General features: G+C 46.9%; 1 protein-coding gene across 3 annotated transcripts in view; it reads right to left on the bottom strand.

The window, feature by feature from the left end:
* Positions 1-25616, bottom strand: part of LOC139383378 (mitotic deacetylase-associated SANT domain protein-like) — a 49107-nt gene extending 23491 nt beyond the window's left edge. The window contains exons 1-5 of one of the 3 annotated variants that reach the window (XR_011628728.1): positions 23214-23575; positions 14528-16820; positions 4456-4776; positions 2435-2822; positions 1785-1851 (exon numbers count right to left, since the gene is read on the bottom strand). Coding sequence is in view for 2 of the 3 variants with exons in the window: in XM_071127903.1 (XP_070984004.1) it covers positions 1785-1851; positions 2435-2822; positions 4456-4776; positions 14528-16474 (2723 nt within the window). In the remaining variant the exon portion in view is untranslated. Of the gene's footprint in view, positions 1-1784; positions 1852-2434; positions 2823-4455; positions 4777-14527; positions 16821-23213; positions 23576-25568 lie in introns of those variants that run through there. The other 2 variants (XM_071127903.1, XM_071127902.1) reach the window with 2 other exon arrangements.
* Positions 25617-27732: the final 2116 nt, after the last annotated feature.

Raw genomic sequence — 27732 nt, 5'->3', positions numbered from 1 at the left:
TCACTATCTATTCTTTACAATCTATTGCATCCTAGCCACTCTGTCGCTGCTCATCCATATATTTTATACTACTTATATATTCTCATACCATTCCTTTACTAGATTGTGTGTATTAGGTTTTGTTGTGGAATTAGATATTACCTGTTAGATACTGCTGCATTGTCGGATTTAGAAGCACAAAATTTTGCTAGACTCACAATAACATCTGCTAACCAGGTGTATGTGACCAATAACATTTGATTTGAATTGATAAGGTCGGCTGGTTTACAGAAATAAGCCACAGCTAATAATTTAAAAAACTGTCTGCTGCACTGAAGCAACCAGACGGTGATAAAGTGGTCGATCAGGTTACCCCCAAGATACCCCTCCAATGATAGCTAACGGCAGCTTTGAAAACAGCCTGGAACGCAGACACTATTCAGCCTTCTCCCTCCCTGTGTACTAATTGCACCTGGCTGCAGCCTGCTAGCTCAGTTCAGTTCTCCTCCCAGAATGAGCTAGCTGGAGTGTGTTCAGCAGGGCACAACGTTGTAGAACGTTCAGATAAAAATATATTAGGCCTCTGTGGTAAAACAAACAAGCATCTGTGGATGTAGAATAAAGAATCACTTCAGCTCTATTCATTTGATTTCTATCAGCAACGTTCATAAAGTTTGCCTCCTAAACTGACCCTGCTGTAAGCTGATCTGGCTCACGACTACATGGACTTTTCCAATAAGAAACAATCGTGTTTGTTTCCCCGCTGCAAAACGTTTTGTTACATTGTACACTAATCAACAGGCCCCTGCTGTAAGCTGATCTTGCTCAGAGGTTTAAGGAGGAAGAAGAGGAAGCAGAGGAGGCTGGTTGCTCTAGACTCAGCTGAAAGACCTGATTTATCACCACTGGAGGTTACCCCTGCCTGGCCCGCCCGGCCGCCCTGATTACTAGCCAGCTGCTACCAGTCAGAGAGAGGAAGAAAGGGAAGACAATCCACAATGCACCCTGTTTTTCTCTCACCAAGCAATCGCCACTCCCCCACCTCCCACACACACACTCACACACACACACTCCTCTGTCTTTGTGAATAAAATCAGGACCGTGATACAGGCTAACTGGGTCAGATCCAAAGCACCCAATCTATCCTTTCATAACTAACACAAAAACAGTCCTCCTCTACTGCAGCACATATCAATAGACTCAGCACCATCACTGAGAAAGACACACAGTGTACCATTTGACTAGTTGTTTGGCCTTGGATGAATATCTTCTCTGACTCTAACTTTGATTTAAGAGTACTTTGATTTAAGAGTACTTTGATTTCAGAGTACTTTGATTTAAGAGTACTTTGATTTCAGAGTATTTTGATTTAAAAGTACTTTAGCCTCTCAGGCTCGAATCTTAAACTTGAGATCCATACACGTAACTGATAATGGGATGAAAGAAGTATGGAGGGTGGTGTGTTCTCTGTGTGTGTGTGTGTGTGTGTTCTGTGTGTGTTCTGTGTGTGTGTGTTGTGTGTGTGTGTTCTGTGTGTGTTCTGTGTGTGTGTGTGTGTGTGTGTTCGTGTGTGTGTGTGTGTGTGTGTGTGTGTGTGTGTGTGTGTTCTGTGTGTGTGTGTGTGTGTGTGTTCTGTGTGTGTGTGTGTGTGTTCTGTGTGTGTGTGTGTGTGTGTGTGTGTGTGTTCTGTGTGTGTGTGTGTTCTGTGTGTGTGTGTGTGTGTGTGTGTGTGTGTGTGTGTGTGTGTGTGTGTGTGTGTGTGTGTGTGTGTGTGTGTGTGTATGTGTGTGTGTGTGTGTACTCACGGTTCTATGCTGACTGGAGTGGCCTCACCGATCGTTGAGAGCAGAGGTGGGGTTATGTCAACGCTGTCTGAAAAACACAACACCAAAAGAATTGTCCGTTAAATGTACTATTCTTATCTCTTCTTACAACAGAAAATATTTAGTACAGCAGATTTTGAGGAAGTGAGCTTACTTCATGCGTATTTCTCAAGAAATGTTTATATGAGGGAATAAAGTTATGGTCCAACTCACACAGCTACAGTTCATTCTGATGACAGCTTGTTTAAATCCTAATGGCCGGTTTCACGTTCCCAGATTAAGTTTAGCCCTGGACTAAAAAGCATGCTCAATAGATAATCTTAGCTTTATCTGGATCTGGGGAAACCAGTGCAAAGGCATCTGCAAACCCCAGTAGCACTCAGGTTGGCTATGTTTGAACTACAACCCCCAGAAGTATCAAGCTAGGTAGAGTATGTTTGGACTACAACCCCAGTAGGACACAGGTTGAGCAGGTTTGGACTAAAACCCCCAAAAGAAACAGGTTAAGTAGGTTTGGACTACAACCCCCAGAAAAAACAGGTTAAGTAGGTTTGGACTACAACCCCCAGAAGCACAGGGGGTTGAGTAGGTTTGGACTACAACCCCAGTAGGCCCCAGATAGTGGTACTCACTGGATCGCAGCAGGCTGCGTGTGGCTGATTTGGGCGTGATGGGTGGAGGCAGACCCTGGGTGGAGGCAGACCCTGGCTGGAGGCAGACCCTGGCTGGAGGCAGACCCTGGCTGGATGCAGCAGAGGAGAGGAAGGTAGAAAAGTAGAGACCTGATCCCTCTCTCACCGGGCTTAGGATGGGCGGGGGGGTGTAGGGCGGCATGGTCAGGGGGTTGTCTATTAGCCGGACAGGGGAGCGGAGGTGGCTCTGGTAGGGAGTGATGCAGGAGTAGACAGGAGGGGCGATAAAGGTGCCAGGCTTGGGAGGCGGGATGAAGAGGGGTTCGGGCCGGGGACGGCGTTTGGGCTTCTTGCCGTCGTTGTCGTTCCCTCCCTCCATTCCACCGTTCTAAAGAAGGAGGTAGAACATCAGTACAAACACAGAAATACATGACTGCTACTGTCCACCCTGTTCTCCCTGTCCACCCTGTTCTCCTGTCCACCCTGTTCTCCTGTCCACCCTGTTCTCCTGTCTCCCTGTCCACCCTGTTCTCCCTGTCCACCTTGTCCACCCTGTCTCCCTGTCCACCCTGTTCTCCTGTCCACCCTGATCTCCTGTCCGCCCTGTCCACCCTGTTCTCCTGTCCACCCTGTTCTCCTGTCCACCCTGTCCACCCTGTTCTCCTGTCCACCATGTTCTCCTGTCCACCCTGTTCTCCTGTCCACCATGTTCTCCTGTCCACCCTGTTCTCCCTGTCCACCCTGTTCTCCCTGTCCACCATGTTCTCCTGTCCACCCTGTTCTCCTGTCCACCCTGTTCTCCCTGTCCACCATGTCTCCCTGTCCACCATGTCTCCCTGTCCACCATGTTCTCCTGTCCACCCTGTTCTCCCTGTCCACCATGTCTCCCTGTCCACCATGTCTCCCTGTCCACTATGTCTCCCTGTCCACCAGTCCACCATGTCTCCCTGTCCACCATGTCTCCCTGTCCACCCTGTCCACTATGTCTCCCTGTCCACCATGTCTCCATGTCCACTATGTCTCCCTGTCCACCCTGTCCACTATGTCTCCCTGTCCACCCTGTCCACCATGTCTCCATGTCCACTATGTCTCCCTGTCCACCCTGTCCACTATGTCTCCCTGTCCACCATGTCTCCATGTCCACTATGTCTCCCTGTCCACCCTGTCCACTATGTCTCCATGTCCACCATGTCTCCATGTCTACCCTGTTTCCCTGTCCACCCTGTTTCCCTGTCCACCATGTCTCCCTGTCCACCATGTCTCCCTGTCCACCATGTCCACCCTGTCTCCCTGTCCACCATGTCTCCATGTCCACCCTGTACCCCTGTCCACCCTGTTCCCCTGTCCACCCTGTTTCCCTGTCCACCCTGTTCCCCTGTCCACCCTGTTCCCCTGTCCACCCTGTTCCCCTGTCCACCATGTCCACTGTTTCCCTGTCCACCCTGTTTCCCTGTCCACCCTGTTTCCCTGTCCACCATGTCCACTATGTCTCCCTGTCCACCCTGTTCCCCTGTCCACACCCCTATACACCAGTTAGTATGAAGCACTGTTTACAGCATGCAGTCTAAGTGAGTTGTTCATCTGGTCAGACACTAGAGAGGATACATTCTACATCAGGGGTCTCCAGCAGGTCACTAGGGGAATTAAAGGAGAAATGTGGAAATTTTCTATTTTGTACATTATCTCCCTACACATAACATGTCCAGTACACCACCACCCTGGTTATTGTACAGTACAGTACAGTACAGTAGTAGGAAATATATATCCATCTATAGTGTGGATAGCCCCTGCTAATAATCTCCTTGACCTGATCTGGAGCAGCAGGGAGGGAGGGGGAGGGGCAGGGTTGGAATGAGGGCAGAGGGGAGAGAGAGACATGGGTGCAAGAGCATGGTGGCAGGATATGTAGGATTGTAATAGATTATATGGAAACAGAGATATGAACCAAGCCTCTACTTATGGTACTAGAGACGTTAGTCAGGTGTGTGTGTGGGGGGGGGGGGGGGGGCACTAGCACCGACCTGTCCTGAGCTCTCTGACAGAGAGTTTCTGAGAGATCGCCTGCGGGTGACAATGACGGAGGGTTTGCCATCCATACTGGTCACGTCCTGAAGGGTGAAGGGTCTCTGTGGCCAGCCTGTCCCCGGGGTAGAGTGCTCCCCGTCTGGGGAGGACGAGGACGAGGACGGGTCTGGCCTTTGTACGGGGACTGACACAGGGATGACCAGGGGCATCATGCTCTCATCACGGGGCCGCTTGGCACTGTGGCCCCCTGAATCCTTGTCCATGGTCCCTCGCCCTGGCGCTGGTCTCTGGGGGCTCCAGGGCCTGTGGTGCTGTGCCTGACGATGAGACAGACAGATACACACATCATCAAATACCTGACTGGAGAGGCTACCTGAACAGGCTTCCTTTACAGATCAAATGAGCAAACAAACAACTTACGACTTCATGTGTTGTCGTACTGAAGTGAACCTACAGTGCCTTGCGAAAGTATTCGGCCCCCTTGAACTTTGCGACCTTTTGCCACATTTCAGGCTTCAAACATAAAGATATAAAACTGTATTTTTTTGTGAAGAATCAACAACAAGTGGGACACAATCATGAAGTGGAACGACATTTATTGGATATTTCAAACTTTTTTAACAAATCAAAAACTGAAAAATTGGGCGTGCAAAATTATTCAGCCCCCTTAAGTTAATACTTTGTAGCGCCACCTTTTGCTGCGATTACAGCTGTAAGTCGCTTGGGGTATGTCTCTATCAGTTTTGCACATCGAGAGACTGACATTTTTTCCCATTCCTCCTTGCAAAACAGCTCGAGCTCAGTGAGGTTGTATGGAGAGCATTTGTGAACAGCAGTTTTCAGTTCTTTCCACAGATTCTCGATTGGATTCAGGTCTGGACTTTGACTTGGCCATTCTAACACCTGGATATGTTTATTTTTGAACCATTCCATTGTAGATTTTGCTTTATGTTTTGGATCATTGTCTTGTTGGAAGACAAATCTCCGTCCCAGTCTCAGGTCTTTTGCAGACTCCATCAGGTTTTCTTCCAGAATGGTCCTGTATTTGGCTCCATCCATCTTCCCATCAATTTTAACCATCTTCCCTGTCCCTGCTGAAGAAAAGCAGGCCCAAACCATGATGCTGCCACCACCATGTTTGACAGTGGGGATGGTGTGTTCAGGGTGATGAGCTGTGTTGCTTTTACGCCAAACATAACGTTTTGCATTGTTGCCAAAAAGTTAAATGTTGGTTTCATCTGACCAGAGCACCTTCTTCCACATGTTTGGTGTGTCTCCCAGGTGGCTTGTGGCAAACTTTAAACAACACTTTTTATGGATATCTTTAAGAAATGGCTTTCTTCTTGCCACTCTTCCATAAAGGCCAGATTTGTGCAATATACGATTGATTGTTGTCCTATGGACAGAGTCTCCCACCTCAGCTGTAGATCTCTGCAGTTCATCCAGAGTGATCATGGGCCTATTGGCTGCATTTCTGATCAGTCTTCTCCTTGTATGAGCTGAAAGTTTAGAGGGACGGCCAGGTCTTGGTAGATTTGCAGTGGTCTGATACTCCTTCCATTTCAATATTATCGCTTGCACAGTGCTCCTTGGGATGTTTAAAACTTGGGAAATCTTTTTGTATCCAAATCCGGCTTTAAACTTCTTCACAACAGTATCCCGGACCTGCCTGGTGTGTTCCTTGTTCTTCATGATGCTCTCTGCGCTTTTAACGGACCTTTGAGACTATCACAGTGCAGGTGCATTTATACGGAGACTTGATTACACACAGGTGGATTGTATTTATCATCATTAGTCATTTAGGTCAATATTGGATCATTCAGAGATCCTCACTGAACTTCTGGAGAGAGTTTGCTGCACTGAAAGTAAAGGGGCTGAATAATTTTGCACGCCCAATTTTTCAGTTTTTGAATTGTTAAAAAAGTTTGAAATATCCAATAAATGTCGTTCCACTTCATGATTGTGTCCCACTTGTTGTAGATTCTTCACAAAAAAAATGAGGCAAAAGGTTGCAAAGTTCAAGGGGGCCGAATACTTTCGCAAGGCACTGTATGTTATAATACGACCAGGAAGGAAAAACTAGCATAATGCTGTTAATTGACTTTCAATTCCCTAAACAAACATCATACAATTAAGTGAAGATGTAGAGTATTTCATCAGCTGAAGCCCATAGGAGTGAGTGTTGCAGACACCTATAGGAGTGAGTGTGGCAGACACCTATAGGAGTGAGTGAGGCAGACACCTATAGGAGTGAGTGAGGCAGACACCTATAGGAGTGAGTGTTGCAGACACCTATAGGAGTGAGTGTGGCAGACACCTATAGGAGTGAGTGAGGCAGACACCTATAGGAGTGAGTGAGGCAGACACCTATAGGAGTGAGTGTGGCAGACACCTATAGGAGTGAGTGTGGCAGACACCTATAGGAGTGAGTGAGGCAGACACCTATAGGAGTGAGTGAGTGTGGCAGACACCTATAGGAGTGAGTGAGTGTGGCAGACACCCATAGGAGTGAGTGTGGCAGACACCTATAGGAGTGAGTGTGGCAGACACCTATAGGAGTGAGTGTGGCAGACACCTATAGGAGTGAGTGAGTGAGGCAGACACCTATAGGAGTGAGTGTGGCAGACACCTATAGGAGTGAGTGTGGCAGACACCTATATGAGTGAGTGAGGCAGACACCTATAGGAGTGAGTGAGGCAGGCACCTATAGGAGTGAGTGAGTGTTGCAGACACCTATACGAGTGAGTGAGTGTTGCAGACACCTATAGGAGTGAGTGAGTGTTGCAGACACCTATAGGAGTGAGTGAGTGTTGCAGACACCTATAGGAGTGAGTGTGGCAGACACCTATAGGAGTGAGTGTGGCAGACACCTATAGGAGTGAGTGTGGCAGACACCTATAGGAGTGAGTGTTGCAGACACCTATAGGAGTGAGTGTGGCAGACACCTATAGGAGTGAGTGTGGCAGACACCTATAGGAGTGAGTGTGGCAGACACCTATAGGAGTGAGTGTGGCAGACACCTATAGGAGTGAGTGTGGCAGACACCTATAGGAGTGAGTGTGGCAGACACCTATAGGAGTGAGTATGGCAGACACCTATAGGAGTGAGTGAGTGAGGCAGACACCTATAGGAGTGAGTGAGTGAGGCAGACACCTATAGGAGTGAGTGTGGCAGACACCTATAGGAGTGAGTGAGTGAGGCAGACACCTATAGGAGTGAGTGTGGCAGACACCTATAGGAGTGAGTGAGTGTGGCAGACACCTATAGGAGTGAGTGAGTGTTGCAGACACCTATATGAGTGAGTGAGTGAGGCAGACACCTACAGGAGTGAGTGAGTGAGCAGACACCTATAGGAGTGAGTGAGTGTGGCAGACACCTATAGGAGTGAGTGTTGCAGACACCTATAGGAGTGAGTGAGTGTGGCAGACACCTATAGGAGGGAGTGTTGCAGACACCTATAGGAGTGAGTGAGTGTGGCAGACACCTATAGGAGTGAGTGTTGCAGACACCTATAGGAGTGAGTGAGTGTGGCAGACACCTATAGGAGTGAGTGAGTGTGGCAGACACCTATAGGAGTGAGTGAGTGTGGCAGACACCTATAGGAGTGAGTGAGTGAGGCAGACACCTATAGGAATGAGTGAGTGTGGCAGACACCTATAGGAGTGAGTGTGGCAGACACCTATAGGAGTGAGTGAGTGAGGCAGACACCTAAAGGAGTGAGTGTGGCAGACACCTATAGGAGTGAGTGAGTGTGGCAGACACCTATAGGAGTGAGTGTTGCAGAAACCTATAGGAGTGACTGAGTGTGGCAGACACCTATAGGAGTGAGTGAGTGAGTGAGTGTGGCAGACACCTATAGGAGTGAGTGAGTGAATGTGGCAGACACCTATAGGAGTGAGTGAGTGTTGCAGACACCTATAGGAGTGAGTGTTGCAGACACCTATAGGAGTGAGTGTGGCAGACACCTATAGGAGTGAGTGTGGCAGACACGTATAGGAGTGAGTGTGGCAGACACCTATAGGAGTGAGTGTGGCAGACACCTATAGGAGTGAGTGTGGCAGACACCTATAGGAGTGAGTGTGGCAGACACCTATAGGAGTGAGTATGGCAGACACCTATAGGAGTGAGTGAGTGAGGCAGACACCTATAGGAGTGAGTGAGTGAGGCAGACACCTATAGGAGTGAGTGTGGCAGACACCTATAGGAGTGAGTGAGTGAGGCAGACACCTATAGGAGTGAGTGTGGCAGACACCTATAGGAGTGAGTGAGTGTGGCAGACACCTATAGGAGTGAGTGAGTGTTGCAGACACCTATATGAGTGAGTGAGTGAGGCAGACACCTACAGGAGTGAGTGAGTGAGCAGACACCTATAGGAGTGAGTGAGTGTGGCAGACACCTATAGGAGTGAGTGTTGCAGACACCTATAGGAGTGAGTGAGTGTGGCAGACACCTATAGGAGGGAGTGTTGCAGACACCTATAGGAGTGAGTGAGTGTGGCAGACACCTATAGGAGTGAGTGTTGCAGACACCTATAGGAGTGAGTGAGTGTGGCAGACACCTATAGGAGTGAGTGAGTGTGGCAGACACCTATAGGAGTGAGTGAGTGTTGCAGACACCTATAGGAGTGAGTGAGTGAGGCAGACACCTATAGGAATGAGTGAGTGTGGCAGACACCTATAGGAGTGAGTGTGGCAGACACCTATAGGAGTGAGTGAGTGAGGCAGACACCTAAAGGAGTGAGTGTGGCAGACACCTATAGGAGTGAGTGAGTGTGGCAGACACCTATAGGAGTGAGTGTTGCAGAAACCTATAGGAGTGACTGAGTGTGGCAGACACCTATAGGAGTGAGTGAGTGAGTGAGTGTGGCAGACACCTATAGGAGTGAGTGAGTGAATGTGGCAGACACCTATAGGAGTGAGTGAGTGTTGCAGACACTTATAGGAGTGAGTGAGTGAGTGAGTGAGTGAGTGAGTGAGTGAGTGAGTGAGTGGCAGACACCTATAGGAGTGAGTGAGTGAGTGTGGCAGACACCTATAGGAGTGAGTGAGTGAATGTGGCAGACACCTATAGGAGTGAGTGAGTGTTGCAGACACCTATAGGAGTGAGTGAGTGAGTGAGTGAGTGAATGTGGCAGACACCTATAGGAGTGAGTGAATGTGGCAGACACCTATAGGAGTGAGTAAGTGTTGCAGACACCTATAGGAGTGAGTGTGTGTGACAGACACCTATAGGAGTGAGTGAGTGAGGCAGACACCTATAGGAGTGAGTGAGTGTTGCAGACACCTACAGGAGTGAGTGAGTGAGAGAATGTGGCAGACACCTATAGGAGTGAGTGAGTGTTGCAGACACCTATAGGAGTGAGTGAGTGAGTGAGTGAGTGAGTGAATGTGGCAGACACCTATAGGAGTGAGTGAGTGCAGCAGACACCTATAGGAGTGAGTGAGTGCAGCAGACACCTATAGGAGTGAGTGAGTGCAGCAGACACCTATAGGAGTGAGTGAGTGAGGCAGACACCTATAGGAGTGAGTGAGTGTGGCAGACACCTATAGGAGTGAGTGAGTGAGGCAGACACCTATAGGAGTGATTGAGTGTGGCAGACACCTATAGGAGTGAGTGAGTGCAGCAGACACCTATAGGAGTGATTGAGTGAGGCAGACACCTATAGGAGTGAGTGAGTGAGGCAGACACCTATAGGAGTGAGTGTGGCAGACACCTATAGGAGTGAGTGAGTGTGGCAGACACCTATAGGAGTGAGTGAGTGTTGCAGACACCTATAGGAGTGAGTGAGTGAGGCAGACACCTACAGGAGTGAGTGAGTGAGCAGACACCTATAGGAGTGAGTGAGTGTGGCAGACACCTATAGGAGTGAGTGTTGCAGACACCTATAGGAGTGAGTGAGTGTGGCAGACACCTATAGGAGTGAGTGTTGCAGACACCTATAGGAGTGAGTGAGTGTGGCAGACACCTATAGGAGTGAGTGTTGCAGACACCTGTAGGAGTGAGTGAGTGTGGCAGACACCTATAGGAGTGAGTGAGTGTGGCAGACACCTATAGGAGTGAGTGAGTGTGGCAGACACCTATAGGAGTGAGTGAGTGAGGCAGACACCTATAGGAATGAGTGAGTGTGGCAGACACCTATAGGAGTGAGTGTGGCAGACACCTATAGGAGTGAGTGAGTGAGGCAGACACCTATAGGAGTGAGTGTGGCAGACACCTATAGGAGTGAGTGAGTGTGGCAGACACCTATAGGAGTGAGTGTTGCAGACACCTATAGGAGTGAGTGAGTGTGGCAGACACCTATAGGAGTGAGTGAGTGTGGCAGACACCTATAGGAGTGAGTGAGTGAGGCAGACACCTATAGGAGTGAGTGAGTGTGGCAGACACCTATAGGAGTGAGTGTGGCAGACACCTATAGGAGTGAGTGAGTGTGGCAGACACCTATAGGAGTGAGTGAGTGTGGCAGACACCTATAGGAGTGAGTGTGGCAGACACCTATAGGAGTGAGTGAATGAGGCAGACACCTATAGGAGTGAGTGTGTGTGGCAGACACCTATAGGAGTGAGTGAGTGAGGCAGACACCTATAGGAGTGAGTGAGTGTGGCAGACACCTATAGGAGTGAGTGAGTGTTGCAGACACCTATAGGAGTGAGTGTTACAGACACCTATAGGAGTGAGTGAATGAGGCAGACACCTATAGGAGTGAGTGAGTGTTGCAGACACCTATAGGAGTGAGTGAATGTGGCAGACACCTATAGGAGTGAGTGAGTGAGTGAGTGTGGCAGACACCTATAGGAGTGAGTGAGTGAATGTGGCAGACACCTATAGGAGTGAGTGAGTGTTGCAGACACCTATAGGAGTGAGTGAGTGAGTGAGTGAGTGAGTGAGTGAGTGAATGTGGCAGACACCTATAGGAGTGAGTGAGTGAGTGTGGCAGACACCTATAGGAGTGAGTGAGTGAATGTGGCAGACACCTATAGGAGTGAGTGAGTGTTGCAGACACCTATAGGAGTGAGTGAGTGAGTGAGTGAATGTGGCAGACACCTATAGGAGTGAGTGAGTGTTGCAGACACCTATAGGAGTGAGTAAGTGTTGCAGACACCTATAGGAGTGAGTGTGTGTGACAGACACCTATAGGAGTGAGTGAGTGAGGCAGACACCTATAGGAGTGAGTGAGTGTTGCAGACACCTATAGGAGTGAGTGAATGTGGCAGACACCTATAGGAGTGAGTGAGTGAGTGAATGTGGCAGACACCTATAGGAGTGAGTGAGTGAGTGAGTGAGTGAGTGTGGCAGACACCTATAGGAGTGAGTGAGTGAATGTGGCAGACACCTATAGGAGTGAGTGAGTGTTGCAGACACCTATAGGAGTGAGTGAGTGAGTGAATGTGGCAGACACCTATAGGAGTGAGTGAGTGAGTGTGGCAGACACCTATAGGAGTGAGTGAGTGAATGTGGCAGACACCTATAGGAGTGAGTGAGTGTTGCAGACACCTATAGGAGTGAGTGAGTGAGTGAGTGAGTGAGTGAGTGAGTGAGTGAGTGAATGTGGCAGACACCTATAGGAGTGAGTGAGTGTTGCAGACACCTATAGGAGTGAGTGAGTGTTGCAGACACCTATAGGAGTGAGTAAGTGTTGCAGACACCTATAGGAGTGAGTGTGTGTGACAGACACCTATAGGAGTGAGTGAGTGCAGCAGACACCTATAGGAGTGAGTGAGTGCAGCAGACACCTATAGGAGTGAGTGAGTGCAGCAGACACCTATAGGGGTGAGTGAGTGAGGCAGACACCTATAGGAGTGAGTGAGTGTGGCAGACACCTATAGGAGTGAGTGAGTGAGGCAGACACCTATAGGAGTGATTGAGTGTGGCAGACACCTATAGGAGTGAGTGAGTGCAGCAGACACCTATAGGAGTGAGTGAGTGTGGCAGACACCTATAGGAGTGAGTGAGTGTGGCAGACACCTATAGGAGTGAGTGAGTGAGGCTGACACCTATAGGAGTGAGTATGACCTGATGCTGGAGGCCTATACACTGTTAATTCCCAGTGGAAAACTCCAGCCCCAACACCAGGACAGGAGAAAGAGAGGCATACATTTAGCTGAACACTGCACAAGTACACCCCCCCCCCCCCCCCCTATAGTAGTTTCAACCCTATGATGGAATGAACGGGGGAGGGGATTCAGCCCTATGTTGGAATGAATGGGGGAGGGGTTTCAGCCCTGTGTTGGAATGAACGGGGGAGGGGTTTCAGCCCTATGTTGGAATGAATGGGGGAGGGGTTTCAGCCCTATGATGGAATGAATGGGGGAGGGGTTTCAGCCCTATGATGGAATGAATGGGGGAGGATGGAGGAGTGCTGAGTGAAACAGGACCAGTCAGCATTCAGCAGGTTAACCTAGCAGTCCTAGTCTATATTCTATATGGTGAGGCATGAGGCAGACACGGGGGATGCACCGTTACACGCTAGATGTAACTGCACCGTCATGTAGGGGAAGACCAAGTCTGCATATACCCCATACCACCCCCACGTTGTAAAATATAGAGAGAGTAAAAGCAGGGGAGCAGGTTCTACTCTTTATGGTCCTTTTCTGGTGTTTTGTGGTGGAAAACCAAGCTGGTGGAGCGTAACACAACAACCCTGTTACCCGTAGATAGACAACCCTGTTACCCGTAGATAGACAACCCTGTTACCCGTAGATAGACAACCCTGTTACCCGTAGATAGACAACCCTGTTACCCGTAGATAGACAACCCTGTTACCCGTAGATAGACAACCCTGTTACTCGTAGATAGACAACCCTGTTACCCGTAGATAGACAACCCTGTTACCCGTAGATAGACAACCCTGTTACCCGTAGACAACCCCGTTACCCGTAGACAACCCTGTTACCCGTAGATAGACAACCCTGTTACCCGTAGATAGACAACCCTGTTACCCGTAGATAGACAACCCTGTTACCCGTAGATAGACAACCCTGTTACCCGTAGATAGACAACCCTGTTACCCGTAGATAGACATCCCTGTTACCCGTAGATAGACAACCCTGTTACCCGTAGATAGACATCCCTGTTACCCGTAGATAGACAACCCTGTTACCCGTAGATAGACAACCCTGTTACCCGTAGATAGACAACCCTGTTACCCGTAGATACACAACCCTGTTACCCGTAGATAGACAACCCTGTTACCCGTAGATAGACAACCCTGTTACCCGTAGATAGACATCCCTGTTACCCGTAGATAGACAACCTTGTTACCCGTAGATAGACAAAGCTAGAAATGTTTTAACAACAACAACAAAATTGTGAAGCTTGCATTCAATTGCCCCTCCCTGTTGCACACAACACACTTCCACTTCCTGTCACAAGGGGATTAATGGCTAATTTAAGATGAAATCATCAACCCTGTTACGGTCAACACTGTTACTTTATTTGGCACTTACTATAGTCATTTTTTTATTATCCTCTTGAGATTCTCTTTTATGAAGTTGAACATTTGCTCTTTATGACACAATGTAAAAAATTAGGTGAAATCAAACTTTTTTTTCAATCAAGTTACACCTCTCAAAAGGCACTGAATTGGTTGAACGACATTTAGGGCACTAGGTTGCACTGAGGACAAAATATCCACATGTGGTTTGCATTTCTTGCTGTTTGTTGCACACACACAAAATAGGAGTATTGCTTATCATTTTTAGAATTTGCGTTATAACATGAGTAACTGTGCATCTGTAACCTAACAATAAACCCCTTCCATGAAGACAGACCGTGCTAAATCATTCAGATACTGCTGTGTTAATATTGGGATGATGATTGCTTATTCTGCTCAGTGCTAATCATTCATAAACAACATCATTTCAGGCTCGATTGGCCTTGGCAGGTGCATTAAGCTTTTTGTTTCTGATCTACTTCTAGATAAGGGAGCCAGAATCACTCTGCCATTATACAAAGGTAAACAACAACGAAATGGATTGTTTTAACAACATTCATCAAAGAGGACTGTTATTGCAGCTCCTCAAGCCCAACAGTACTAGCAGAAACAGTTACCAGGGTAGCAGAAACAGTTACCTTGACGATGTGTGGCGGTAGGGACTCCATCTCTGAGGCTTTCTGGGCCAGCGTCTCCAGGTTAACCTCCTGGGAGACCCTCCGTTTCCTGCGTGTGCTCTGGATGACCCCTGTAGGGGCCATCTGGGCAACGTGGACTTCATCCGCCTTCGGTGCTCCTCCTGGCTCCTCAGAGGCCCCATTCTGGGCCCCATCAGATGGTATGAGGAAGGGGTTGTCAACTGGTGGTGGTCCACCTTCCTTGGAGAGTCTCCTGGACCTTCGAGGCTGCAGCTGGATATGGGGAGGTTGGAGCTGGGTCTCCGTGGGGGGGAGCTGGGAGTCTGTTTGGGGGGGGATGTTTAGAGGGTCTGGGGACATCTCCTGGAGGTCTGGGGAGGATGCTGCCTGAGCACAGGGCTCTTGGGAGGGCAGTAACACGGGCGGCTGGGAGTGAGGGTGTTGGTGGGTAGGTGGGTTCTGGCTGCTGGGGTAGTATTCTAGAACATGTTGGGGTTGTTGCTGCTGCAATTGCTGTTGTTGTATTTGTTGTTGCTGCTGCTGCTGTAATTGTTGCTGTATTTGCTGTTGCTGTTGTATTTGTTGTTGCTGTTCTAACTGTTGCTCTTGTTGTATGTGTAGTTGTTGTTGCTGTTGATGCTGAAGCATTTGCTGCTGTTGCATCTTATGATGTTGTTGCATTTGTTGTTGATGCTGTAATATTTGTTTCTGTTGCTGTTGTCGTTGTTGCAGCTGCTGCTGGAGCTGTGGATGCTGTTGGTTCTGTTGCAGCTGCTGCTGGAGCTGTGGATGCTGTTGGGTCTGTTGCAGCTGCTGCTGGAGCTGTGGATGCTGTTGGGTCTGTTGCAGCTGCTGCTGGAGCTGTGAATGCTGTTGGGTCTGTTGCAGCTGCTGCTGGAGCTGTGGATGCTGTTGGGTCTGTTGCAGCTGCTGCTGGAGCTGTGGATGCTGTTGGGTCTGTTGCAGCTTCTGCTGGAGCTGTGGATGCTGTTGGGTCTGTTGCAGCTTCTGCTGGAGCTGTGGATGCTGTTGGGTCTGTGGATGTGGTTGGGGTTTGGGCTGTTGGGAATTGTAGTTCAGATTAGGTAAAGTCCTATTGCCCCCCTGAAACACCTGGTAGTAGCCAGCCGTTAGGTGTTGCTTAGGCTGGCCGAAGGCTAGCTGGAAGGGCTGAAGCACGGAGCTGCTCCCAGGGTTGGATGTGCTGTGCTGCTGGGCATTTAGAGCCCCAGGCTTAAGGGTCTGTGGGAATGACTGAGTCTGTGACTGCTGTTGCTGTTGGGAAGCCTGATGCTGCTGCTCCCACTCTAGGCTGGGAGGCTTGGCCACGTCTCTAACGTCTCTGTAGGCCTCTCCTACAGCAGGCAGGGGGTTAACCACCTGCTGCGGCTGGGGAGGCTGCTTCTCTGCAGCCCTACTAGGAGACTGTGGCTGCTGTGGCTGCAGGGGTGGAGGCCCCTCACAGATCTGCTGCTTGGAAAAGGCAGTCTGGGTCTGGGACCGTGAGTCACTGACGTTGACGCCCCCTAGGTACGGAGCAAAGTTCTGACCCCAGTTAGCCATAGTGACACCCTGTGTCCAGTTCCCAGTCTCAGTCCCAGTTCTCTGTTGAGGCTGTGGTTGAGCTGCTGGGTCCTGGTGTGCCCACTTCATGGGTACAGTCTGTTGGTAATGTCCCCGACTCTGGTCTCCTTTCTCTGGACTGAAGATCACTGAGTTGAGGTACATACCAGTATGTGGAGCCTCTGGGTTGGAGGTTGTGGAGGTGACGGTGCCTGCAGCCTTACTCTGGCCAGGACCAGGATCTGAGGCTGGGGCACCAAGGCCGTAGCAAGAACCTTCTGGATTCTGTTGAGAAGACGTCTCCTTCATCGCCACTCCTTGGTCGTTAAAAAAAGAGATGCGCTTGCCTGTTCTCTTACTGTTGGGTAAACTCATGGCTGGCATGAATAACGGGGCGAGGTGGGGGGACTATGGGGTACTAGGTGCATAACAGTCCCCCAACCACACAGACCACCAATCAACGTATGTCCCAAAGTGGCCCTCTTCCACTGGCCTTATCTGAAGGGAATAGAAAGTTCACAGCACACACCCTAGGAGAGGGGGTTGCATATTTTAACGGAAATCACCAAACCACATATGCAACCAAAAACCAAGGAGTTGGATTGGACGTAGACAAAACCCAATCTTCTCCTTCTCCCCTTGAACTCCTCTTCCTGCTGTACTGAGAGGTTGCCGGTGCTGATAGAGATGTCTGGATGTCCACTGGCCTCGTTCATTCATGGGAGACACCCTGTGAAGAGACCAGAGGGGTCAAGTTACAGGACAGTCCAGAGAGGTTCCCATAGGGTTCCTAATGGACCTATTGTTAAAGCTGCCTGCTGCCATGTAAAAACCCTTTCCAACACAATGCAGTACCAGTGAAAGGTAACGGGTTGGGTGGGAAAGAAAGATAGATAGGAATGAAAGTGTGTGTGTGTGTGTTGAAAGTGTGCCTGCCTGGCTCCATGCATGCAGTGTGTCCTTACCTCTGTCATGTGAGCTGAGCTAGTAATGACACAGCCTAGCACACACACATAGTCACACACACAGTCACACACACACAGTCCCACACACACACAGTCACACACACACATAGTTACACACACACACAGCCACACACACGCACCTAGTCGCCCAGTTACACACACAGTCCCACTCACACACACACTGAAGCTGGACTCCCTTGCAGAAGACATGTTGTTATAAAGGTTAAATACCTGCTGATCACATGGTAACTAACTGGTTGCAACAGTCAAATGACCGCTTCAAGCCACCATCACTTTACATTAGGTTCTGAGAGTGACACAGCAGGATGCACTACAGCCATCACACACACAGACACACAAACGCACACACATACACACACAGACACTGGCCGAGACCCCACTCTCCGAGGGTGTCTCAGGGAGAGTTGGGATATGCAAAAAAACACACATTTCCAATTCACACATGCATATTAATACACACGTGTACATGTGTGAAATAGGGCAAATATAAGCACCCATGTTTTATTATTACACACACCACACAGTGTGAGAATAAGTGTGATTTTACCAATATTCACCGCTGAGGCCCGTTTGCTCATTTCTACTGTCATATTGAAGCTTCCTCTTGAATGTAATTGACTTGCTGTAACAAGGGCTTTAGAAATAAACTTTATTGATTGGTTGACTTGTCTGTCTGGGTAGTCTGTCTGGGCAGTCACTCCTTGACCTTGTTCCTGCTTCCTCAAAAGGGGAACCTGTCACCCCTTGACCTTGTTCCTGCTTCCTCAAAAGGGGGACCTGTCACCTCTTGACCTTGTTCCTGCTTCCTCAAAAGGGGAACCTGTCACCCCTTGACCTTGTTCCTGCTTCCTCAAAATGGGAACCTGTCACCCCTTGACCCTGTTCCTGCTTCCTCAAAAGGGGAACCTGTCACCCCTTGACCTTGTTCCTGCTTCCTCAAAAGGGGAACCTGTCACCCGTTGACTTGTTCCTGCTTCCTCAAAAGAGGAACCTGTCACCCCTTAACCCTGTTCCTGCTTCCTCAAAAGGGGAACCTGTCACCCGTTGACCTTGTTCCTGCTTCCTCAAAAGGGGAACATGTCACCCCTTGACCCTGTTCCTGCTTCCTCAAAAGGGGAACATGTCACCCCTTGACCCTGTTCCTGCTTCCTCAAAAGGGGAACATGTCACCCCTTGACCCTGTTCCTGCTTCCTCAAAAGGGGAACATGTCACCCCTTGACCCTGTTCCTGCATGTTCAATAGGAAAAGGCAAGAGACGGGACAATGAGTGGACAAACATGACTCACAATGACCTTTATAATAACATAAAAAAGGCACATTTATTGTAGTCCAAATCTGTCTGGGCATCACTTCCTTTGCCATGACAACACGTTATGATAATCACAATCTGGATACACAGAGATACAGAACCCTTCCGCAATTGAATTGCAATTTAAATATTTTACAGCTGGCACTGATAGCATGCACTACAATCTCCAAATGAACTGTATGGCCTAGGCAGCAACCATCTAGTAAACACACACACACGCCGTAAAGCTAGAGTCCAAAATTGAAACAATAACAATTTTGTTTAGGTAAAAAGCCAAAGGATGGGCCTGGAGAAATCTAACCACTCTCAAATTCATAGACAGAGCTATGGATGCAAGGACAGACCATCCACGATATTAAAATGATCATTTTAACCATGTTTTGAGGCTATTTCTGTTTACATTTACTTTATTTAGAAACATTGTATTCGGGAGGGAGACACTCAAGTTTTTTAATACTATATCTCTTGACACATTGAAGAAAATAGTCATGGCCTCTAAATCTTCAAGCTGCATACTGGACCCTAGTCCAACTAAACTACTGAAAGAGCTGCTTCTTGTGCTTGGCTCTCCTATGTTGAACATGACAAAATAAGCTCTCTATCCACCGGATGTGTACCAAACTCACTAAATGTGGCAGTAATAAATCCTCTCTTGAAAAAGCCCAACCTTGACCTAGAAAATATAAAAACTATCGGCCTATATCGAATCTCACATTCTTCTTAAAATGTTTAGAAAAAAGCTGTTGCGCAGCAACTTACTGCCTTCCTGAAGACAAACAATGTATACGAAACGCTTCAGTCTGGTTTTAGACCCCATCACAGCACTGAGACTGCACTTGTGAAGGTGGTAAATGACCTTTTAATGGCGCAGACCAAGGCTCTGCATCTGTCCTCGTGCTCCTAGACCTTAGTGCTGCTTTTTATACCACATTCTTCTGGAGAGATTGGAAACGCAAATTGGTCTACACAGACAAGTTCTGGCCTGGTTTAGATCTTATCTGTCGGAAAGACATCAGTTTGTCTCTGTGGATCGTTTGTCCTCTGACAAATCAACTGTAAATGTCGGTGTTCCTCAAGGATCCCTTTTAGGACCACTATTGTTTTCACTTATCCTCTTGGTGATGTCATTCAGAAACATAAATGTTAACTTTCACTGCTATGCGGACGATACACAGCTGGGGAAGCCCCAAAATTGCCCTCCCTGGAAGCCTGTGTTTCAGATGTAAGGAAGTGGATGGCGGCAATTTTTAAAACTTTTAAACTCTGACAAAACAGAGATGCCAGTTCCAGGTCCCAAAAAACAAAGAGAGAATCTTGATGGTTGTACAGTCGTCTCAAATAAAACTTTGAAGGACCTCGGCGTTACTCTGGACCCAGATCTCTCTTTTGGCGAAGATATCAAGACTGTTTCAAGGACAGCTTTTTCCACCTACGTAACATTGCAAAAATCAGAAACTTTCTGTCCAAAAATGATGCAGAAAAATGTATCCATACTTTTGCCACTTAGACTACTGCAATGCTCTGCTTTCCAGCTACCCAGATAAAGCACTAAATTAACTTCAGTTAGTGCTAAACACGGCTGCTAGAATCCTGACTAGAACCAAAAAATGTGATCATATTACTCCTGTGCAAGCCTCTCTATACTGGCTTCCTGTTAAGGCTAGGGCTGATTTCAAGGTTTTACTGCTAACCTACATAGCATTTACACGGGCTTGCTCCTACCTATCGTTCCGATTTGGTCCTGCCGTACATACCTACATGTATGCTACAGTCACAAGATGCAGGACTCCTTATTGTCCCTAGACTTTCTAAGCAAACAGCCGGAGGCAGGGACTTCTCCTATTGAGCAACATTTTTATGGAATGGTCTGCCTACCCATGTGAGAGACGCAGACTCAGTCTCAACCTTTAAGTCTTTATTGAAGATTCATCTCTTCAGTAGGTCCTATGATTGAGTGAAGTCTGGCCCAGGGGTGTGACGGTGAACAGAAAGACACTGGAGCGACGAACCGCCCTTATTGTCTCTGCCTGGCCGGTTCCACTCTCTCCTCTGGGATTCTCTGCCTCTAACCCTATTACAGGGTCTGAGTCACTGGCTTACTGGTGTCTTCCATGCCGTCCCTAGGAGGGGTGCGTCACTTGAGTGGGTTGAGTCACTGACGTGATCTTCCTGTCTGGGTTAGCGCCCCCTCGGGTTCGTGCCCCCTCGGGTTCGTGCCGTGGGGGAGATCTTCATGGGCTATACACGGCCTTGTCTCAGGGTAGTAAGTTGGTGGTTTGAAGATATCCCTCTAGTGGTGTGCGGGCTGTGCTTTGGCAAAGTGGGTGGGGTTATATCCTGCCTGGTTAGCCCTGTCAGGGGGTATCATCGAACCGGGCCAGTGTCTCCCGACCCCTCGTGTCTCAGCCTCCAGTATTTCTGCTGCAATAGTTTGCGTTGGGGGGCTAGGGTCAGTGTGTTATATCTGGAGTATTTCTCCTGTCTTATCCGGTGTCCTTTGTGAATTTCAGTATGCTCTCTCTAATTCTCCCTTTCTCTCGGAGGACCTGAGTCCTAGGACCATGCCTCAAGACTACCTGGCCTAATGACTCCTTGCTGTCCCCAGTCCACCTGGTTGTGCTGCTGCTCCAGTTTCAACTGTTCTGCCTGCGGCTATGGAACCCTGACCTGTTCACCGGACGTGCTACCTTCTACCGCACTTGCTGTCTCTAACTCTGAATGATCGGCAATTAAACGTCAACTGACATTTACTCCTGAGGTGCTGATCTGTTGGACCCTCTACAACCACATCTTGGCCACGTACTGTTATAATCTCCACCCGGCACAGCCAGAAGAGGACTGGCCACCCCTCAGGTTTCTTACAAGGTTCCTGCCTTTCTAGGGAGTTTTTCATAGCCATCGTTCTTCTACATCTGCATTGCTTGCTGTTTGGGGTTTTTAGGCTGGGTTTCTGTATAGCACTTTGTGACATCAGCGGATGTAAAAAGGGCTTTATAAATACATTTGATTTAATATTTCAAAATAAATAATATTTTGGGCTGATGAGGTAGGACAGTTGAACTAAGCTCATGAGGCATTTATAAGTCATATTTTTCCAGAATCAATGGTTAGGCCTATATATATTTAATTTCTAAGTCCAAAAATGGATGTAGCAACTTTCAAATAGACAGCTGCATCAGTTCATATCCTGCACTGGGGCAACATTGTAACTTGACTGTCTGACCGACCACACTTCACAGTAAGGTAGTGCTGAGTGATTAGCTGAAATGTATGTTATGTTTTTAAACAACTAACTGAGTGACATCAGTTCATTCAATTGTTTTTTTCCCCTGTGAGTTCAATGCGCACATTGCATATTTTCTCTAGAGAAAAATCAGAACAAGCCTGAACTGTGCAATGTAGTAGGGAGTTGTAGTTTACAACAGCTCATTATTCAAAATAGTTTAGCACAGAAAACATGGTAATTTACTACAATGACCCTAATCCATTGCGCACCTACTTATCCCTCTCGTCTGTTTTACGTTGCAGGCTAAAAAGAAACAGGCAGAGAAAATGCATGAGAGGGATACCTTGCTTCACGAGGTATCTCGAAGTGAAAATACATGATGTAAGTGATTGATAGTTGTTATTCAGCAGTCATAAAAGTATGTGCTTATTCATTTTGAAGAACTACTTAAATAGTGATTCATTTTTAATTACTAAACGGACACGACTTCAAAAAGCACTAATCACTCAGCACCACGGTGAGGACCTGACACCCTGGTGCACTGGCGAGGATAATTATACCATGTTATCTTATAGCATGTTCTTAATTAGGAACATTTATGTAGATGCTGTTCCAATATAGGCTATAGAAAACAATGTGGATGCATCACCGTGTTTATGAATAAATACCTATGATCAATTTCAGGGAATTGGAGAGAAGTGTGAGCACCCTATGTCAAGAACGTGCAAGACGCATTGCCTTTGCTGAACAACAGAAATCATATGGAGTGTGTTTTGCAGTGTTGTTTTTCAAGAAGGGTTTATACAATATGAAACATGTGAACAGTAACACGATGTCCACCTAACCTTTCTGTAGGCTATCGAGTGTAGGCTAGAAGGATAATGACACAGTAAATACCCCCAGTAGGTTTTAACCAATGTAACACCGTTAATATATAGCCGAGGTTTGACCCTCGACGTAATTACCTAATCCCGGAGCGTTTCTTAATTTAAACAGCGAATACGCACCGCGGTGAAAGCGAACGCACAGTCGTTGTATTTGACATGGGGGAGTGAGAAGAATTGCCCACGGACATCAAAAAAAGGAAAAGAAAAAACATGTTGCGTCCTACATCAGAACAACCCTTGCTGGACCCCCCACCTCTGCACCGCGTCCCCACCGCCAGCCAGCTCAGCGCTATTTACGAGAAGGCAGTCCTTTGTTGCAGAACACGGATTACCCAGTCACTAATTCCGTGGCACGTTGCAACAAAGTGAAGCAACAATGTAACCTATATAGGCTATACCAGCACGAGCTCCAACATAAAAGAAAGATAGGATATAGACCACGCGCAGCGGATCTAGGACTGCTCAACATGTAGGCTATTAACCATATTGACGTCATATGGACGGCAATATCTTCCTTTTCCAAAGAAACACTCCATATTAACCAATAAACACACACAGAGATGTCTAAACCGCTGATCATTAGGTTTAATATGCATGAAGGCCTATTTAATGTTATGGTGAACTTTGTTTACAACAACCATTCACTTGCATGCTTCTCATATTCTGATCAACAAGCCCAGATATACAAATCCCAGTTCCTATCCGAGAACTCACTGTGCTTGCCATGTTTCTGCGGTGACCACCAGTGCAGCAACTGTCCCCGGGTCCACGCGCCCCACAGTGTGCAATCGAACGGAGATATGACTGCAAGCATCTCTAGCGTTGAGTCATTCTATGCTGACCTCACTATTATTTTTCAAATCAAAGAATGAGGTAGATCGATGTCATTAAAACAAACGTGCTATCCGGTCCAAAATGGAGCAACGATCTGCAGGAATATGGACAAATGTCGCACAATAAGTGTTGCACATTATTGCGTTACTATTGCACAAATAGCCTACATGTACACAACACATCCGCTGTCCTATGCGGCCTTGTTTCTCCCGCTGTAGAACGCTCTCTCAATCGAACAACACATTCTTTCGGCTCATCCTTGTGATCCTCTCCAGTCTGCTCGCCACACCTACTTCCACGACCATATATGGTTTTCCTCTTGCATGAGGGGCGATGTAATTTACGCGTCCAAAGTACCTCTCAGATCCATGCGGTGAAATACCGAAAATCAATGGGTCACTGATGCAGAAACCGCGGTGCCATTTCCTGGTTGCTAAAATGCAAATAGTTCGCCTAATTTCATTTTGTGACAAAACAAGCAGCCATTGTGTTGAGTATCTTTTGTAACATGTAAACCACCATGAAATCTATTTTCCATAACCAAAAGTATAGTATTTTCATCTGTTTGAAGCTGGTGTAGTTTTAGTATTACAAATGTCAGAGGCCCTTGCATAGTTTTAAAGGTTCAGTGGAGTCATAAACCTGATTTCCCTGTGTTATCTATATGTCCACACTATGAGTTTGGAATGGTGCAGTGAAATTGTCAAATTGATGAAAATGCCCTTTAGTGTAAGAGCTGTTTGAAAAGGCCACCTGCAATTTCAATAGACCAATTAGAATGATTGTTCCAAACCTCTCTGCCAATAACAGCACATTTTCAGTTTTCCCCTCCCCACCCAGTTTCCTCCCAGACAGTCCTAGCAAAATGATTGCTTGAGAAATTGCCCTTTGCTAAGAAGTATTTTTGTTTATTTTTGAACATTTTAGTTGAAAACAATCACAGTAAGTTACTTAATTTTTACCCAGAAATGATTTGATATTGAGATAAAAACAGCTGCATTGGACCTTTAAGATAGACAAATAGAGCTCTCTCTACGCTGTTCCGCAATAGAATTGCTCTTCATGGCACTATTACAACAGTATTACAATATTATTATACTGTCTCGAACATTGCATTTACATTTTGGTCATTTAGCAGCAGACACTGTTATCCAGAGCAATTTATAGTCAGTGAGTTGCAAAGCAAATAGCATGTGTCTGCTGGCAGAAAGGAGATACTGCCAGCCCCACTGTGTCAGACTATACTCTCTGCTGTACCTTAAAATAACCACACATGCTATTCACTGCATAAGGAATATGCCAACCAAGCTCTGCGAGACTGAGTGAGATGTGAGATTGTGTGTGTGTATATATGTGTGTTTTATTAGGCCTGTAGTTTTGTATCTAGGTGATATCCATATAATATGCACTCTTTTACTCTTCCATTGGGAGAAAGGCCTAAATGACATTTACAATCTACCTTCTAAAGAGAAAGTGTTTGGCACAGGTCATATCCATTAGCCTATCCAAATAATATATGAATCCATTGACTTAGTTATAATTGTCTGTCACAGCAACTGGCATTAAACTGGTAATGGACGGTTAATAAAACTAAAACTACAGTCTATAATCAAAAAATCCACTCCACTCTCCAAAGCAGGACCTGTGCAGGACACGTGCAGGGCAAATTTCCACTTTCTTTCATCATACAATTGATGATAGCCTGCAATAGACCAGGAAGACGAGTTAGCAGAAGGCCTGCAACTGTTGCATTCCAAATAATTTTATTGTATACCGATTGATAAACGCGACTCGTGATCAATTGTACCCGGGATACACAATGTAACTTTCGATCGTGACGTGGAACCCCCCCACTGCAGAGACCAGGGGGGTTGCACCGGAGATAGGCTATCGTGCAGCAATTGTATGTCTGCCTCCACCCTTGGCATCCGAGCTATCGAACGACGCGATTCTGCCTCTAGTCTAAACTATACTACTGCACAGAAGTTCTAGATCAATATGCAGGGTTTCCATGGAGATGAATTGATATGTGTTTTTAAATGCAGCCATTCTAGATGAAATATGCTACAGGGAGGGGACAATTAATTATGCATATCGGACCCATATCCTGAATCCTATATTGATACCTTTCTTTCACCGTAGAGAAGTTTAGATACATTGACAAGTTGTCACATTAACATTGACAAGTTTTGACATTATTACACACGAATAAATGCAATTTCTACTTTAGCCTACCTTGTAGCTTATAGCCGGTAGGCTACAATGTTCTGCTCGGCATTTTCTCTCAGTCTCTTCTGAAACAGAAAACTTTTTTTCTGCTTTTCGGAGCGTCACTTCCTAGTTCCTACTCTTGCGGCTGAAATCATTGCATGGTGATTGTGAATGTATAGCGTATGCTTTATTATGAGTTGTTACAATGAACCTAAACTAGTCACGTCTCTTAATTCATTGTTGTAGAAGTATTGCGACACTCGACAGAGTAAACATTTATGAGAGCCATACAGAGTACACAGATATCATATTGGGTGAGGGCGCATGCCATTTTTAATACGTAGCATACAAAAATACTCTAGCCTACTCCCTACTATAGGTGGCGCATTTGCTTAATCACAAAGAGGAGAGGACAACAAAGTGTCAACCACCACCACCAATCCATCCAATCGCAGCATAAACACGAGAATGAAAACAACGTTTACTTCAGCTATTTTGACGAGAGAAGATTCTGCATGTGCAAAGAGTGCTGCTAATCTTCCGACCTGGTATTGGTAGCCTTCTCCCAAGCCAATGCAATAAGGTCTGACCACAGATAGAACAATGAGCAAAAACGTTTGGTCTGGCTGTGACCCGTGTTCAGGAAAACTCTAGGGAAACCAAGCCCCCTCGTTGTCGCCACGATTGGTTTGTTTACACAGGATCATTGACGCAGGTTAGGATAACTAACGTAGCAGGTTAAGATACTATGCTTCTCGGAGACATGGCTGAACAAGGACATGGATAATATAAACCTAGGTGTTTTTTCTATGCATCGGCAGGACAGAACTGCAGAGTCCGGTAAGATCAGGAGTGGTGGTGTGTCTCCTTATTGACAACAGTTGTTGCGCGATCTCTACAATTAAGAAAGTGTCGAGGTTCTGACTGAGTTGAATACCCCATGATAAGCTGTGACCATACTATTTACCAATATATTTTTCATCTGTATATTTCGTAGCTGTCTATTTACGACCACAAACCGATGATGGCACTAATGCCGCGTTCAGAACAACTGTGAACTCGGAAAAATACGAGATCATATCATGACGTCAGTGATCTTTAGGTCGGAAAGTCAGCGCTCTAGAATGATGCCCGTTCAAAACGATTTTCCCAGTTGGAGCTGCAGTTGTTTTGAAGCACTGAAGTCGGTGATTTCCGAGTTCCCAGTTATTTGGAATGCTGCATAAGACCACACTCAACGAGCTGTATATAGCCCCACAGTGGAGGTGTCATAATACACATAAACCCTAGCGGTCAAATAGGGAAACGGTTCCAATCGTTTTCCCACCATTCATTTTTCCCATAGGGGATTTTAGAAACACTTAAAATAAGGGCTGTGTTTCGTGTAGGTTTACCCTGGCATGACGTTTTGATAACCATGTAAATATCTCTCGGACAAGGTGACTTTTATCAATATATTTGGCTCAAAGGAAGGCCCTAAAAATGGTCAAAGACTCCAGCCATCCAAGTTATAGACTGTTCTCTCTGCTACCACACGGCAAGCAGTAACGGAGCGTCAAGGCTGTGACCAAAAGGCTCCTGAACAGCTTCTATCCCTAAGCCATAAGACTGCTGAACAGCTTCTGCCCCCAAGCCATAAGACTGCTGAACAGCTTCTACCCCCAAGCCATAAGAATGCTGAACAGCTTCTACCCCCAAGCCATAAGACTGCTGAACAGCTTCTACCCCCAATCCATAATACTGCTGAACAGTTAATTAAATGTCTACCCAGACAATTCACATTAACCCCCTTTATTATGTATCTTAATTGTTTTGCATTGACTCCATGCACACTCACTAGACGCTACCAACACATACTACACTGACACGCCCACACACACACTCTTATCCCGAGCAATTAGTGCTAAGTGTCTTGCTCAAGGGCACATCAACAGACTTTTCACCTAGTCAGCTCAGGATTTGAACCAGCAACCTTTTGGTTACTGGCCCAATTCTCTTAACCACTAGGCTACCACACACACACACACACACACACACACACACACACACACACACACACACACACACACACACACACACACACACACACACACACACACACACACACACACACACACACACACACACACACACACACACACACACACACACACACACACACACACACACACACACACAAAATAAAACA

Source organism: Oncorhynchus clarkii, chromosome 25 (genome assembly GCF_045791955.1).
Source record: "Oncorhynchus clarkii lewisi isolate Uvic-CL-2024 chromosome 25, UVic_Ocla_1.0, whole genome shotgun sequence".
NCBI lineage: Eukaryota > Metazoa > Chordata > Actinopteri > Salmoniformes > Salmonidae > Oncorhynchus > Oncorhynchus clarkii.
The sequence above is the reverse complement of the archived record's forward strand: the minus strand, read 5'-3'. Positions and strand labels throughout refer to the sequence as shown.